The sequence below is a fragment of the Ciconia boyciana genome, chromosome 2, assembly GCF_034638445.1.
Source record: "Ciconia boyciana chromosome 2, ASM3463844v1, whole genome shotgun sequence".
Lineage (NCBI taxonomy): Eukaryota > Metazoa > Chordata > Aves > Ciconiiformes > Ciconiidae > Ciconia > Ciconia boyciana.
In genome coordinates this window covers 122,720,475-122,738,271 of record NC_132935.1, presented here as the reverse complement: position 1 = coordinate 122,738,271, position 17,797 = coordinate 122,720,475, and the positions used below count along the sequence as shown (strand labels likewise).

Here is a 17,797-nt window from a genome sequence, read left to right as displayed (position 1 = left end):
AACAAGGTTAAACCAGGAACTTTCTGGCAAAATACTGGAAAAGCTACAAGGAATACAGGTGGTGGCTCCAGTATCAAAGCCATTTCCTCCAGTCATGACAGTGAGGCTGGTTTTTTTAATAGATCAGACAACTGAGAGTTTGACACTGCATCAAAACTACTTTAAAAAAATCCACAAAACACACTTCTCTCCATAGCACCCCAACATTTCTCCTCTCTCCTTTCAAAGCAGGTGCCTCTGGTTAAATTTTTCAGTAGTCATCACCTGGAGGCAGCAGGTTCAAATTCAGGCAAGAGCTTTTTCTTTTTTGCATCCTGATAGAAGAGAAGGCTTTGGCTGGGTAATACAGAAACACACATACACAGGTTTGCCATGAAAAAAACTCCTCACATTTATTTGATTAAACAAAAATAAAATAAACTGCATAGGAACATTTTAAAGTCCAGAGAGACACTGACTTTGTTTTAAGGCTGCCAGTAGCTGATACATCGTCTCCTTGCTACATCCTTCAGCCTTCCCTATGGACCACAAAGATACATTCAGAAGCCTCCATTAACACAAGGGTTCTAACATTTTGCTCGCTTATTCTACATAAAAGTTTGCACATAACCTGTCATGCTTTCTTCTCTGCAGTACTCAACATCTGACATCTAAAAATGTCACTTTTTGTCCAAGTAGAAATGTGTTGCCCTTTCTGGAGCATGGAAGTTCTTGTCACAGCCTGTTTCATTAGCAATTAGATATAAAAGCTCTGAGCAGCTCATTAAAAGCAGAGCACTGTCTGTCCTGCTGAGACATTTTTATTATTATTAGGAGAGCAGCATGATTAATCACTAAAGTAGAAGAGAAACAACTGCGACAGAAGAGGAAACTACAAAACCAAACGACTCAAAATGCCCCAACATCCAAGGACTGACAAAATCATTCTGGATCCTGATGCAAACCTGCACCAAGGCAATGCTACTTATACACTGGTAACAGAGTTTTATAAGATGGGGCCATACATCTGCAGCAAATTAAACGAGGGGAGAAAAAAAGCACATTTGACATGGGTTTCATGTGGACGACCTCCATTTTGTTCAAGGCTTACCAATTTCTACTTGACTTCAATTGCAGGCGTGTGTTCAACACCCTCGCTACTCCAATGAATTGTGCACAAACCAAGCACGGCATGACAGGTAACGCACAGTACAAACAAGAGTCACATACAGTAAGAAACCCCCACCAACTCAGGTGACTAAGCACACCTTACAAACTAGTTAAAAACTTTTAGTCATTTTAGAAAAGAAACTAAAAACAAAACCCAGAAACAGACATCTCTCCCTCTGAAGGAAAAACTACTACATTGCCTGAAAGTACTCTACAAACCTATAAAAGGACTTTTTTTTAAACTAGTCTGGTAGTTCAAAAGGAAGTTACTTAACTACATCACTACACAGACACTTAACATTCAGTCAGTAAGGCTCTACGAAAAGAGCTTAAAAAATTATCTACCTGAGTTTGTAAGTTGATACAATCATTAATAGAAGGTCTAAGACCATGCAGGTACACAAAGCATTTTTAGAACCATTACTGGTTAAACAATGATGGAAAAAGATGCCAGTCTGGCTCGTTAACCCGTAAGATCACTTAGAGACATCAACGTACATTTTCCACCATAACATTTACCAAACCCAACACAGCCTATCTTTATTAGGGGTCTCCTGTACCCACTTCTGTCACCCCTTAGTATGAACAAGGGAGGAAAAAAAGATTTTTTTTTTTCAATATAGTAATCTGAAAATGTGCTTCTGCAACTTTACTCCACAGGTAAAACAAGGGGCATGTTGCATGTCACTATTAAAGTTGCATAAAACCCCAACATACTGGTTTTAAACCGCCTCTCCTGAGAGTGTCTGAACCTAAACTGCCCTCCAGGAATAGGAACTTGGTTACTTTGTCATGGTGGAAAAAAATCCCATTGAGTCAAGAAAGCTACTAATACAATCACCAAGTCAAAAAAAATCAGGATCTTATTCCCTTCAAGCATTTGGTATAACATTGTGTTTACAGCAATCATAACATTAGTCTTTCCAAACAGGACATATTTGTAGGCATGCATAAAAGTTTCTCTTGTAGAGAGAAGACCTAAAGGTCTTACAGACATAAGAACACTGCAAAGGAACATGAAGTATGTCACATCAGCTGGTAGTGTCATAATACTGAAAAAAGTTTACATTTCCATACTTCGTAGTGAAAACAGAACAAACTGAAAAGTGTTTCAGGTATCTCAGTACAGTTTGCCTGAACATTTGGTTTTATTTACAGATTCTCTAGCAAGGGCAGCTTAATATTTCCATGGGCAGGCAGCAAAAAAAAAGGCAAATAAAAAGCAAGCAGTCACCATGTTGTACACCCTTAGTATCTCTGTTTCAGTCAAAATGCTTGTCCAACAGGCAGGATGAATCCTTCCCCCAGGCAGATTCTCAATTATTTCTCAAACCTGTCTGATGCTAAATTGAGGTAGATGATTTACTTCTGCAAAGTGAGGTAGAACTTCAAGAAAAAGATAGTGGCATCTCTAATTGTGCATTTTGTACCACAGCAAACTGGGTTTCAAACTCCCAAGGACTCAAAGACCAAAGGTACAATATTTGTCTAATGCAAGTACCAGTGTTTGTTTTTTATACAGCTCCAAACTGTTTGTCTAAATATCTCTACTTTTAAATACCCTATTACCTTTTGGCACCATTTGGCTTACACTCCATGAAAAAAATAAACAAAACACTTTGGCACTTTTTTTTTTTTTAAAGTAAACCAGAACTCAAAGAAATCTTATGATCAAAGTTATGGCAAGATAAGCCTATAAACCTGCTCTCTTCAGAAATTAATTTTGGTTTAATTGTAATGTAACAGACTGGGCCCATTTTCCTGCAATTGCAAGGGAATGCCACATCCAAGTGCCCTGTTCTTCTTTCTCCCAACTTGGTTACGTCTGGCCCCAATATGCATTAGTTTCCAGGTGCTGTCATCTTTCCCTTGCTTTCTTTACAAGTTTAAGGTTTATGAGCATCTTTAAATAAGCTATATTTAACAGGTACTAAAAAAGGAGTGAATTACCTGAAGGACCTGTATTATCAACTGAGTCTGCTACAGTTTGCTAGTGAAGTTCCTGCTTAAATAGTTCTGAGAAAGGACAAGATTGCTTCATAGGCTGAACCCAAACCAGCCATACTGACTGCTGATAACATTTTGTCACGTAAAAAGTTTACCGAGAGCCACGGGTTTAACCTGGCGTAGTGAAATTCCTTTGGGAGTTCTAGTAGACAGGTCTGTCACCCACATCTGTTGTTCCCCAATGTCAGAGCTAAGAGAAAGAGGCACAAGCTCACCTCATCCTTCTCCAGGCCATTTCCACTAGTTCAGAAGATTACTCTGAATACTTGTTCAGTTTGCAATCCAGCTTCAAAGCCTTGCTTTTTCTCTCTGCACCATGTATATTATGATACTGGGGCATTAACCTGAGAACATGCATAGCCTGAGAACATGCATGGAAAAACAGAGCAAGGTTTGAATCTCGTTTAAGTATTACTGTTTAAAAGCCCCTATGGGGCATCTGATGTTGGCATTGTATATTATCGCTACTTATTTTAATTGCATATAAAACACTCCATTTTATAAGCTACACTACCACTTTTCAATGAGACCGAATGTGCTTAGCACTATCTGACAAAGATAAGGAATTATTTTGGGTAGCTAAATAGTAGTGTTTTTAAAACGAAAAAGCTCCCCAACACGTGAGGTCAAACACTTGATGTTTGGTTTGTAAGCAAATCCCACTGAATTAGACAGCAACTTAAAGTCGTTCCTCTTCCTGACAGAGCTGGACTGGGGGTTTGTGCAATGGCTCCATACAAAATAGCAAAGGGCAACTTCAGTGTCTGTCACCTTCTGCGCCGTGCAGGCTGGAGAGGGGCAAAAAGGTTTCTGCAGTTCAACACAATCCTGAATGCACACTTAACTTTTTTTAAATGCCTGGAAAAACAACTCCCTTCTAGTCCTAGGGAAGTGAGGAACCCAACAAGCATTAAAGCACAAGAGCATTTCTAGCATACTCCACCACTGTCAGCCACTCTGGTCAAGATACTAAGAGACCTGGCATTTAAGACATGATAGGATAAATGCAAGGACACCGCAAACTAAAGATTAAAGCTTTTAAAACCAGTTTTCTTTGGTATCTAGATCTTGTAGGCTGTTAGTTTTCACAGCCCAACTTGCAAATAATTCTTGGACTGAATAATACAAGACAAACATGGACATCTGTCACAACTGTAAGGCCACCCCCAAGAAGGGAGGCATGTACACAAGCAGAACTTTTAAAAGTTGAAGGTAAATTAGCTTTCTCTCATACCCATATTTTGAGCAGCCACACAAATTTAATGACAGACATCTCTATAAAAGATTATCCTTTAAAGACTATTTTTAAACCATGCTATCCTAAGATTAAGCCTAACTGAAACACACTGCTTTGAAGAGTTTGCTTCCTCGAGGCTTTGGCTGAAAGGCAGCACAGTTATTTATCTTAATTTAGGTGTTTTTCCTCACCCTTCTTTCAAAAGAGGTTTTGCCATCTCATGAATCTGTCTGTCTCTTTCTGGTCCTTTAGTTTAAGCCTCCTCTAAGTGGCAGCTGTCTGCACACATCATCAGGATTTCTACAAAACCCAGAAAGTTAACACTCCTTGGAGGGGAAAAGCAGCAAGAAGGAAAGTGCACCTTGTGATTTCTCACAAACTTGTAGAGAGCCTTTCAATCTCAGGTCACTTTTCTGCATGGTGGCTGGCAGAGAGATGAACCCTTTCCTTGGAGGATGGTTAAGGCTCTTCAGACTTTTTGATAAAACCATGTTTATATTTCAGAGATCTTCTCTTGCAAACAGTAACGTAAATCCCATGGCATTTCCAAGCCTAAGAGTACTGATACATGAATTTTTCCATCACAGAGAGACAGAAAAGCCCTCTGTTCCCCACTTTAACCATTCTTGTTTGCCACCAAAGGCCTTACCCAGAGGGTGAAGCAACAGCTCTGTAAAGACCTTACCTGCATTACCAGCTAAACTGGAATGCAAGAAATTGAAGAATAAACCGCAATACTTCCAGGGACTCAAAGTCACATTTTGCTAAAGAGATCTCGATTCTCCCCAAAAATTTCTGCTTCTCAGAAAAGCTTTTTTTTTTTAATATCCCTGAAAGGGCTAAATTCCCCCTGCCTCCAAGCTTTTAAGGATCATATACATTTATTTTACACAGGATTCTTTGGTACTGCCCTGGGAAAAAAAGCAGCAAAGTTTCATCTTGATGCAGTTTGCCTTATGCTGGTACTGGTAACTTTTCACTTGGATCCGTAGCAAGAGATACATGGAGCCACAGGCCCACCCCACTCTAAAAACTACAGTAAACCTTCCTGAACTTTTCAGCCCAGCTCTTTGGGGAAGCCAGAAAATGAAAAAAAAAAATTTTTGTCACTGATAGAGTTATTGCAATCCTCTTTAAACACAAAAAATTGTTGACTTCTCCAAAATGCACCCTGAATCTCCAAAGCTGTGCTTATTTCTTACTTTTGGAAAAAGGTACCACTTCTGTTCTAACAAATCCATCAAACATTATTCCCTTAAAGTCTCTCTATGGGGAGGGGCAAAAAAAGCTAGTCATTTCACAAGAAAGTAAATCAAAAGGGTTCAATTTTCCCTGTTTCAATGCTCCTTGTAACCTCTTCTGTTATCCAGATTAGGTGCACTGATAAAAGAAACAGTAACTTTTTAAAACTAATTTAGCTTTCAGGTGAAAGGGTAAAAAGAAATACTCAATGACAGGATACATTAAAGGAAGCCTTGCTTTTTATCTAAACTTTACAACAACTGCACTAAGCCACTAAAATGAACAATTTGGTTTAAACTTAAAGAACTTTTGTGCATTTTCATCAGCTTCACTTTGTGCTGTTGGATTACTGTGTTTCAGAAAAAAATACACAGAAATGCCAAAAAGATGCAAACTTGCTCTTCCCGGCGAGTGAATCCCACTCACTTTCGCAAAACGTTCAAAGTCATCTGGGAACAAGACGCTGTGCTCACCAGTAAATCAAACACACTGAGGTATAAAAAGGAGAACAGGAAAAAGTTCTCTGCTGCAGCAGCAATTCAAAAAAACAAAAGTCCCCCCTCCCATGTCCCCACTCACAGAACTGCAGTATGGTCAAGAACACAAATTCTCTACAAACACCTACTAGCATTTTCTCCATTAAAAAAGTTACATAGAGCCTTTTTTGGCTTAGTCTACAGAACTCACCACACAAACCACCTAATGTGCACAGCAACACTTGTTTGTGCATGAAACCCCATCGGGGGGAGAGGTAAAACATTCTGAACTGCGAGTGTGTGGGGATGGGGAGGGGGAGAGAAACCGGGGAGGGAAGGGAGGACATTGAGGTAGATAGAATTTAACTTTACAGGCTCACTCCCTGCAGAAAAGATAAGTACATTCATCTGTAAAAAAATTAAAGATGAGGTAGGTTTGAATTAACGTTGTATTTTTTCATTTTCTCTTAGAAGAATTTCCCTGAGACAGTTTCTTCCTAATTCAAACACAGATTAGAAGACGAGAATTCGATTGTTTCCGAAGTCGACCACAACAATCATGCCATCAGGGGTGACGGCTATACCTGAAGGACGGTCCATCTGACCAAAGCCGCTTCCCTGAGTGCCAAACTTGCATAAAAAGCTACCATTGGACTCGAATATCTGCACTCGGTGGTTCCTGGAATCGGCCACGATGATGCGCCCCTCTTGATCCACCGCCACTCCCTGCGGGCGCAGGAACTGGCCGTTCCCAGTGCCCTCCGAGCCCAGAAAGCGTGCTGACTGGCAATCTGGATGGATGACCAGAAGGCGATGGTTGTTGAAGTCTGTCACTACTAAGTGGCCCTCATGATTGAAAGTCACACCTCTGGGGGAATCAAAGTGCTTCCAGAGTGCCCCTTCGAAGCCATACTTGTTAAGAAACACACCGTCGGGCCCAAAAAGCTGAACGCGATGGTTCCTTGTGTCGGAGACCAGGATCTTGCCCTCTGCGTTGACAGCCACATCCCATGGGTAATTGAATTGCCCGTTCTTTGTTCCTTTCTCCCCAAACTTCAGGATGAACTGCCCCTCAAACGTGAAAATCTGGATGCGATGATTGTCCTTGTCAGCCACAACGATCCTACGCGAGATGTCACAGGCCACGCCGGCAGGGCGATCGAACTGGCCCGGTCGGGATCCCAGTGTGCCAAACTTGTGATGGAAGGTCCCGCACGGTTTGAACACCTGGATGCGGTTATTACTGCGGTCAGCAACAATGATGTAGCCTTCTTTGTCTACACTAACCCCCCAGGGGCGGCAGAGTTTGCCATCGCTGTCTCCCTCACTGCCAAAGGAGAGCCCCGGCAGCCCAATGCCTATGTAGCTGCGCCCAGATTTCACCACAACTTTGAAGGGGCTGTTCTCGATGTGTTGGTTGCACATCATCACGGATACTAGGTGCTCTCCCTCTAGCTGTGGACGGTAGCTGACCAGGTAGGTCCCGTTCTGCTGATCACTGACATCTGCCCCGAAAAGGTTTCCATCTGGGCCCATCACCACGGCAGAGATCATGTCACCTCCTGAAAGGCGAGGCTCCCCATCATGGTCATAGCCTATCACTGTGAAAGAGGCCACTTTGCCCTGCAGCGCACGCTTGAGGCCTTCCCCAGTGGCTTTGGTCAGAGGAGCAAAAGCCCCACTGCTGACAAAGCCCATTGATTTAATGGCCATGTACAATGCCTGGTCAGGGGGAGTGAACATGATCCTGTCGTCTTCCTGTGGCTGGAGAAGGCCTCTCACATTCTTCAGCTCCTGCACCTGAGCCAGCATGCGGTCCCGAGCCAGAAGAATATCCATGGTACGACCCTCCTCCAGGACCTGCTGAACAGCACTAATGGTGTTGTCCAGCTTATTTAGGTTCTGACGTAACTTTTCAACTTGCAAGTAGAGTGACTTAGCCTTCACTTGACGAATCTTTTCCACCTTGGGGGGGACAGGGGGAAGAGAAAAGCACACTTACATCAGGAAAGACAACCCGTAACACAGAAACATTTCGTAATGTCGCTCCTCTACGTAAAAACCAGTTGTGCAGTTGCTGCAGCATGTTGACACCGAGCTGCAGAACAAGCCTCTAAAAGCCGTGATGTAGAGAAGCAGAAATGAGGAAAGTAATTATTTACCCAAATTCAGGATCATTATTCTCTCCCATCCTCCAGCCAGAATCATACATTCTTACTCTGCAGATCTGCTGCATCAGAGTGCCATTTAAAAGGAAGAGTCACTTGCTTACTAATAATGATTTGCTTCCTCAAATGCTATTCTATTTTCTAGTTGCAAAGTACAGGACAGATCATCCGAAGGCCCGTCTTTAGACTCCAGGGAGGACAGAGGTTACTGCAGGGTCTCAAGAAAGAGCAGAGGCTAAGGCTTCTCTAACCAGAATTGAGACCAATTTCAGAAGGCAGGCTGTTATCACGCAAAGCTGAGGCTAGGAGTCAGCATCAGCTCATGCACACGGGCTCTTGTCATTCCCCTGCCTGACAGAACTGTTTTCATGTGACTGGATAATATCAGACACCTATCTCCAGGGATTTTTAGGGTCCAATTATTTTAATATTTTCTTGTGAATACTGGCAGTCATGCCGAGCTAGTGCTTTACAACAGGATGCTTTATAATGTCACTTCAAATGACACAAGGTTGCTGCCAGTCCCTGCTTGGGGGACTGAAGCTTAAGCAAAAATGGTTTGTTTGTTAACTATTTTATAGAAGCCTGTGTTTATCTTTACTTGCAAAAAAATCACTTTAGATCATCTGGCAAAGACATATGCCTTGTAAAACTAATGAAACATGTAATTGCTTTATTGTTGCAAAAATACATTTCCTTATGTCTGAATACCTGCTTGGCTGCAGAACAATACCAGCAATGTATTTTAATGAGGGACAACTCACTGACTGAAGACTCCTTGGTTATGCACTGACTAGATAACAGATGTACAAATATGCTGTTTCCTTTAAAGTTAAGGCATGCAGGTTTTACCAGACTGTTAAAGAAGAAGTCAGAGATGCTTCCTCTCCAATAGATTTCCAAAAAAAGATTACTAATCTTAGGTGTCAGCTTAATCCTTGGTCTCAGCTTTGGTACCCAAAATTATTCACTAACATGCTTCACATGAGAGCTTAATACACTCAGCTTTTTTTTTGCTAGAATGAATTACCACCTCCACCAAGTTTCCTTCTTAAAATAATGTTTTATAACCTGAAGAGAACTTGTTCTCGGTGCAGACATTCCAACAAAGTGCATTTATGCAGCCTCTTGGGATACAAATAGCTTAGGGGCAGCTCTTACTTCTCCTGTAGTAGGAATACCTCAAAAGAGAAGTCTGCCAAGCTTCTTGGGGAAGGCTAACAGTGGAAAGTGAGCTCACCTCCTTCAATCCAAATACCTCAGAAAAAGCAGCATTAGAAGTACAGCAACTATATAAAGTCCATTTTTAATCTTGCCACTGACACTTATAAAAGAACTACAGAAAAACAAACTTCTCTTAGTGGATTAGTCTCACTGTAGCTAGAGTAGTTCCATACAATAAACTCTTACCAGAGTGGTCATTTTGCTGGCAACAGATATTAAACCAGGAAATTACTGTTCCAATCAATGCTGATGGAGAAGAGGCAGGGGAGAAGAACTTCAGCAGGATGGCACTGCTTCTTGGCAGTATGTGCCTCACCAACCACGTGTATGTGCCATCCTGCCTGGCTCTGCTAGTATAGGCAGCAGCCACACAGCACCTGGTTTCCTGCCACACTATCTGATATGACTGTATATTATAGGAGCATTCTCAATTTACTCCTACACTTTTCCCATCTTGACCACATATTTTTTTCTCCCCTATACCAGTACTAGCAATTGTGTGGCCATAGGACAAATCAGTTTGACTCACTGATCTAAAAGACCTAATCCAACAGCAGAGCATGGGTTTCTGTTCAATTCTACAAGTGGGACCCAAAGGGCCAGTCCAAACTAATCAGTGCTAAACAAGCAGAAGAGCCACAACCACTAAGTTACCTTTCCAGAATAAGAAACTTTGCTGTTACTTCCTTTCCTCCTTTCAAAAGCCCACACATGCATTGTGGCTGAAGTGAGTACAAGAGTTTGGGATTGTGCAGATGCTCTTGCTGGAGAGTATTCTTTTCTTCTACTACTAAAAAAAAATCAGAGGGACACTACCTTGACTGAGAGTAAAGTAAGTTTTTAGGTGCAGGGACAATGAAAGCCTTGCAGAATTTCTACTAGTCCTTCTAAAAAGGGACACAGCATATACAGCTTTGCTCCTTTCCTTTGTTTATGAGAAGTGGATCATGGAAGAAAACCCATCTACTACATACCTACTACAGTAATGTATTAAAGAGGTTTTAAAGACATTCTTTAAACAAGGTGTTTAAAGGCGATCTCTTCTCTGGTCAGTACTGCAATGTGAGGCATAGCTGCTGGGCCAGCAGGGGGAGCGCCCACCCCACTTGTGGGGCTGAGGTTGGTGAGGATACCCTAAGTCCCTACAAAAACCCAACCAGTTTCTCAGATTAAGAGATAGCTTCAGCACAAAACCAGCCAGGGCCAGAATCCGGCATCCTCCTACCTACAGGAAAATGAGTTCACTGTAAACTGTAGTGGTTCAATTCAGCGTTCCTTGGGAGGATATCAGAATGTGGCCATGTACCAGTTAAAAAGCATGTTTTCAGTTTGAAAAGGCACTCATCAGCAGTTCAAACCACAAGTGTAAGGTACATACCTTCCAGAGCAGCTCACACTCCCGCTCTTCCAAGGCCTTCTTATGTCTAGTAGTCACTGCTTTGACTTCAGACTGTACCACCTTCGCTTTCATCTCAACCTGCTCTGCCACAGCCTGGGCCTGTTCAATACTCAGCTGGGGAGAAAAAAAGACAACACACTTAGGGCTCAACCAAACCATTTAGAAATGCATCAGAGGACTGCTGCTTACATTTCACTGTGCCTTCAGATGAAGGCAAAAAGTGATAACTCTTGTTTTTTTACCAGGCCTTAGCCCATTTCATACATTAGAGCCTGAAAACTGACATAAAATTTTTTTAATACATCTATTACATGGAGTTACACCTTCGTTGTACCATGCACCACCACCACAGGACTAAATTCCTTGTGCAAGACCAGCAAGCAGCTAGTATGAACTCAAGAGACTCACATAGAAATTCATACTCATGTTTTCCTACATATAGAGAACCCAGTTTGTCTTGTCCCTCAAAAATGGTTCAGACTGTTGTTGTGTGATGGCTCTGCTTCTAGTAAGAAGTGACACTGTAGGGAACAGACTGTTTTATCTATGCATCTGAGCTGCACAGAAATAGCCCTAGCAGAATGTGAAGTTAATCAATTTTAAAAAGAAAAAACAAAGATTAGATGGTTATCATTAAGAAGCATTCATACAGTTATTCACACCTTGGATAGAGACCAAATTCTTTCTAATATAACCTTGTAATACTAGCATTTTTAAAACATTCTGTAGTAGTATTCTGCAAATAGGCAGAATGCATCTGGAAGGAACATGTCTTCTCCCCTCAAAGAAAAAACTGTTTCCTTGAAAAATCCTTCCCAAACTGCTCCCAGTTTCACAAAATATTACAGAAAAGGGCATAAAACCAAACAAGATAAAGAGCTGGCAAATCTGAAGGATCGCAGTTCCCAATGGAAAAGGTTCAATAGCATCAGTTAAATGAATCTTTTGAACACCTTTATCATGCAGTGAACCAGCATTAACATGCAGATGAGGTTTTGAACCCCTAAGAAGTTAAAAAGATACTAGTTTATTAGTTACAAAATTCTAGAACAAAATTATAGTATGTGAAGGTATTTAGCCTAGAAGAGAGAAAGCTCAGGGGGGAATCTTACCAAGGTATACAAACACCTGAAGGGAGGGTGCAAAGAGGACGGAGCCATGGTCTTCCCAGTGGGTCCCAGTGACAGGGTCAGAGGCAATGGGCACAAACTGAGGAGGTTCCCTCTGAACATCAGGAAAACACTTTTTTCCCTGTGAGGGTGACTGAGCACTGGCACAGGTTGCCCAGAGAGGTTATGGAGTCTCCATCCTTGGAGATATTCAAAAGCCACCTGGACATGGTCCTGAGCAACTGGTTCTAGGTGTCCCTGCTTGAGCAGGGGGGTTGGAGAAGACCTCCAGAGGTCCCTTGCAACCTCAACCATCCTGTGATTCTGTGACTGTGCCATCAAGCATTTACTTTTTTCTCTTTTCATAAACTTGGCACATCATAGTATTTTATTTCTAGAATTTTAATGTTAAGCAACATACACAAGACATCTAAACCTCTACCAACACACTACACATGACTATAGCAGCTCGACAAGTTGTTGACAGCTGAGAACGTAACTCAAATTCACCTTCATTTTCCACATTACATACTGAAAGCCATGGAAATAGCCATGGGTATTTGTTTTTAAATACAGCATTTTAGATAGACTTTACAACACCTTTTCCTCACTCTGGTCTGAGGAACTGGTCCACTTCAGAACTTGAGCTGTTCTTCAGACTAGGTAGCCAGGGAAAGCTCTGGCAGAAGACATCTTTAATCTTCAGAAATGCAGACTTGATAAAGTGGGCAAAAATGTAGTTTAAAGGCTTTACTGTACATTCAAGGCCTTATGGAAAATATCCTCAGTTTAATTCTGTATTTGAGTATGTACCAATTTAAGAACCACCTGAAGTAACAATGTGTGAACTACCCACTGTGACCCAGCTTTACCTAGAAAGTCAGACAGGGCTTTTTATTATCTTTTATGGAATTAGTTTTTAGTATTTTCAAAGTCTGATCTGGCAAGTTCAACAACATCTCGTTTATGCCATTATGCCGGTTATGCGTAATGGGAACATTAAAACATAAAAACAGAAGCATACTGTTACTTGAACATTTTCATTCCAGGTAGTTATTTTAAAGACAACTAGTTTCAATTAAATGCATTCTTCCAGGTCACGTAGGAGTAGAGAACTGAAAGGAAAAGGAAGACTAACTTGGTCAGGTGATTAGTCTCTGGAGAAAAGGTGAATACAACCCTTAGAAAATAAGACAAGGTAATGTTTCTGATCTTTAATCCAAAGAATTCTCTTGCAAACTGGCAGAGGAAAACAGGAGTGCTACTTGACAGCCCGTCCGCAGCACAGGGGTCAGTAAGAGGAGCATGCCTTTCAGCTGTTCCTCCTTCATGCAACTCCCAGGTCAGTCACCTTCCCTACATTTTTAACAGGGAATGTCTTCAAACTCATGGACAGCCTAAATATCCCAGTCCCACTGGAGGCAGACCTGACCTGCCTTCACTCAAAGCTTGTTGCAGACAAGTTTGACTCAACACTTCAGGTTGACAGAAAGTGGAAATCTCATTACAATTCACAAAGCAGACATGAAGTCACAACTGGCCCCAGATTAAGGCTTCATAAAAGCCAGTTAGTCTCAGTCCTAGCTGGAAGAGTTCACATTTAAGAATACTGTGCCTGTATCATCTCTACTTGCCATTCAAATACAGAACGAGCTTCTACTGCAGGGAAGAGGTATGTATTTCTGCCAAACCAGACCTGGATTCTTGTCAAGTACAGCAAAACACCCTCCCTTCTCTTGCAAAGAAAAACAGGTATCTCCTTGAGAAGTGTTAGGGAAACTATGCTATCCACTCATATTCCAATTCCAGCTCTGTGAAAGCAGGAAAGTCTTAGTTTACTTGTTTGCGCTTTTTGTACAGCAGTACCCATTAGGACAGTGATCTGTGTATATGCTTTCCTCATACCTTAGAGCTAAGAGCAATCTCAACTTCCCTCACAATTCTTCACCAAAACCAGAGTCCACCTTTCAAGAACTCTATCATAGCAGGAGAGGTATTAATTCCCTGTGGATGCTGTGGTCTTTCATCCGTAGGAACCAGTTATGGTAGGGCAAGTAACTGTACTCCATAGCACAAGGTTGTCTACCAACAACTCATGTCATCATCTGGATTTATTTTTACTTGCTTCAGACTTTACTTTACTTCAGACTTACTGAGTCTGAACAGCTCAGATCAGTGAAGGATGCCCAAAACACTAAGGCTCTAATATTGTCCAGGATATTGGCAAAGTTTTGGTCAAATTCACATGATCCTGCACTCTGCCAAAACAGGCTAGAACAGCCTAGGAAGGCTGACCAGCATCAAACAGAGCAGCAGCCAGTGGTATGGTGGGGAGGGAACAGCAACAGGCAAGTTATCTATCTGAAGCAAAAGCCAAGAGCTTTAAGTACAACTTTCAGGAGCCTTCTTTACATGGAAATCCCTTGTTCTCTTTGATTACTGTAAGATATCACAGCTCTGCCATGATAACTCTCTCCTGCTGTTCTGCAGGCATTTCCTGTGCAGAACTTGTCTTCAGAGGGGTCAGCTTTTTAGGAAACATGTTAAGCAGCAGCACTTCTTGTTCTGGTCAGGCACCACACAATCTTTAACAACAAACCCTTTTAAAGAAAAGCAGCATTTATAATGCACTCTCCTCACGGTATGTCATAATTATTCCAGTGCTAGTGAATGAGATGATCAGCCAGTTCACATGCTTGGCAAAACAGAAGACAAAACCCATGTTTAGCAGAGAATCTCACTGGGTTACTGAATTTGAGATGGATAAAAACTGTTTTGTTTTTTGCTGTTGGTTGATATAGTAAATTGCTTATTTGCAGCTGTACCTATTCACTCATGACTTCCCAAGTGCCTAAAGACAGCCAATACACTCCCCATTCCATTAGAGATGTCACCAGTGCCTTGTATTAAAAAAAAAGGACTTTGCAATGTATCTTGTAAACTCTAGGGCTGAAACTGGCACTTCCAATTCCTCAGAGTAAAATTTAAGTAATGACAGTGTTTGTGCAGCTGATATGTTCCAGAAGGCCACAACAAAAGGAAACCTTGCAAATAGAGCTTCCAGTGGGGCAGACAAGCATGTTTTCATGAAGGAAAGCAATGCAGACATCCATCACTAGCTATTGCTACCAGCACATTTCAGGATTTCTTACTCTTCGATAAACCTACCCAAGTAGCAACAAATAACATTCAAAACACACTTTAGCAGAAGAGGACAATGGCATGCAGTATCACCTGTACTTTCAGACTTCAAAGGATTTAATGAGCATTATTAAATGTGCATGTTCCAAAGTGTTTATTCTCTGGACATTTTGTACAAACCTAAAAGGCTACTTTGTTAACACGTCCAGGTAGCTATTCCTATAATTCACACAGCATTTTACATCTTATCAGACCTAGATCTGCATAAACAAACCCTATGTAAACCCAGTGTGCCAGTGCCTACATACAGCATGCTAAACCAAACGCTCTTTTCCAGGACAAGACAGGAGACCCAGGCATGCCTGGCCAGTTCCTACATGCTCCAGCCAGTTTTGAGTAAAAGGGGAAGAGCAAAGTCATACTGGACCCTAATAGTGCCAGTCATACTGGCACTAATTCCAATATTTAAGTTTGCTAGTCTAAGTCTTCCAATGAAGGTACAAACCTCTGGAGAGAAAATTCAAACTTGAAAGCAAACTGTTTCTTCAGAGGAATCCTTCAGTATTTCAGGGGTGAATGGACCACAGGTAACAGCTGAAGAACCTTAAATACACACTTCCCCACCTCAATATGGAGGATTTACACTTTAAACACTAAGGAACTTAAGAGGAAGTTAATGCTACTGGGGGGGTGGGGGGTGGGGGTGGGGGGTGGGGAGAGTAGGGGAGAAGGGGGAAAGCTTTGAGATGTATATTCTCTGGCAAACCCTCTCTAACTTTTAAAAGCATATTAAATATAAAAAACTTAAGGAAATATTTCCATACATCTCAAGTTAGCCCTCTTCCATCAAATGCTAAAGGTGTTCCATCCATAAATACTTTGTTTTCAGTTCCTTATGGTAACAAAAAGATACAGAGGGCTTGTTTCAAAGAACCTTTCCAATTACGTATCACCATTTCCGAGCAGGATAAAACAACCAGGACATAACAAGCCAGCTTTCTCTGGCATCAAGAACTGGATATAAACTTCCTAATTTAAAGGTTTCAGCCTAAAAAAGTGTAAAACGCTAAAAAGTTCTCACAAAGAAAAATTCTCACAAAGAGAATTTTAAAAGAAGCTTTGATGGAGGGAGGGCTAGAGGCCAGGTTAACTCATGTCAGAAGCCGACAAACAATCACTTTGGTTTGTACTGCAAGACAGACTTTTTGCCTAAAGTTCTAGGCAGAACAGTAGTTTGGACAGTGACACATGTCAAATCTATCTTTTCCGATAACCATCTGCTCATATGTTACACTAAGGAACTCACTAAAACGCAACACAAAACAATAACTAGAAGCACAAAGAAATTCAGCCTCTGTTGGTATAAATCCTAGATGTAGAAAAGCACAATTGACTCCATTTTGTTTACAAAGCTTCATTTCAGATTCTCAAACCTACAAGCCTGACTTCAAAGCCACACACAAGGATGCCTGAGCTACCTTGATGTGACAACCCCAGAACGATCCCTTACAGCACAGCGGTGCCATCCTTCTCCGGTATCGACCTCCCGGCAGCACAGATCCATATGGCAACCCACAGGGAAGCTTCCACTGAAGGGCAGAGGCTCAAGGCAACAGATCACCTTCCTCCTCTGTCTAGCCAAGTGTCTTAGAGTACCTCCCTCCCCCCTTCCCTAGAATAAAAGTGTTAACCTACTTCATACCACCTCCTCCACAATTTGGGAGAGGAGAGGCATTGCCTTAATGGCTGACCTGCCTTACAACCAACTCCTAAACCTTTCATGCTGGTAGGCAAGAGTGGCTCCCTCTGTTCTGCACATGGCCAGTCTCACTGCATTAATTTAAATGTGGAAGCCTGCACTGGCAAACACCCCAGCAAAAACAACTATAGGCTCAGCTAGGAAAGAATTTGTTTGTTTTCCAATAAAACCACTTTTAAGACAACTGACATGAACAGATCAAATTGTATTTTAACATGTTCACCTGGAAATTGACCCTAAATGGGAATAAGCACTCAGGGCTTTACTGTTACGCAAGTGCATTAGATTACACACAGACACACATATATATACAATTACACATGTATAGATGTATTTTAAGAACATGACATTTTGAAGAAGCCATCTATCTTTCATCATAAGAGATTTACGTTCAGTTTGTGGCCCAGTCCTTGGAAAAAATTCTGAAAGAAGACAGCTAAGTGTGCACTTTGTGAGGTAAAACAAGGCAGCAGGACAAGCTCCCCCATATAGAAAGGCAGCAGTCCTGCTTCCCCCACCCTATTAATCCAATGTCAACTTTGGCTTTCATGTCATCCTGTGAATCAATTCAAGTCTCTGAAAAGCATCCCAGAACAAGGAGCATAGCTTTCCACTGAGACAAGAAAGACTCCTACAAGCAGAGTTGGGTTGGGTGTTTCTGCTCCTTTCCCTGGCACCATTGACAGTCCTTGTGGCACTGCAGAGAACCAGCCAGGGGGGCTGACCCAGCCAAAAAGTAATCCTACAGAAAGGTTACCCTTTCAGCTGGATCAGCTCACCACTCAGGCACACAAGCATAAGTTCTTGTGTTAGGGACAGGCTTAGAAACATATGATCCAGGCCAGGACCAGTGCAGCACAGGGAAGCAGGGGAAGCTTTCCATTGC

The 17,797-nt window shown here is 41.7% G+C and overlaps 1 protein-coding gene across 2 annotated transcripts in view; it reads right to left on the bottom strand.

Annotated features, from left to right (window-relative positions):
* Window positions 1-381: 381 nt before the first annotated feature.
* TRIM71 (tripartite motif containing 71) overlaps window positions 382-17,797 on the bottom strand; it is a 63,607-nt gene continuing 46,191 nt past the window's right edge. For both annotated transcript variants that reach the window (XM_072853913.1, XM_072853912.1), the window contains 2 exons: window positions 10,882-11,016; window positions 382-8,076 (listed from right to left, as the gene is read on the bottom strand). In XM_072853913.1, coding sequence (XP_072710014.1) covers window positions 6,625-8,076; window positions 10,882-11,016 — 1,587 coding nt within the window. In that variant the 3' untranslated portion in view covers window positions 382-6,624. The remainder of the gene's footprint in view (window positions 8,077-10,881; window positions 11,017-17,797) is intronic.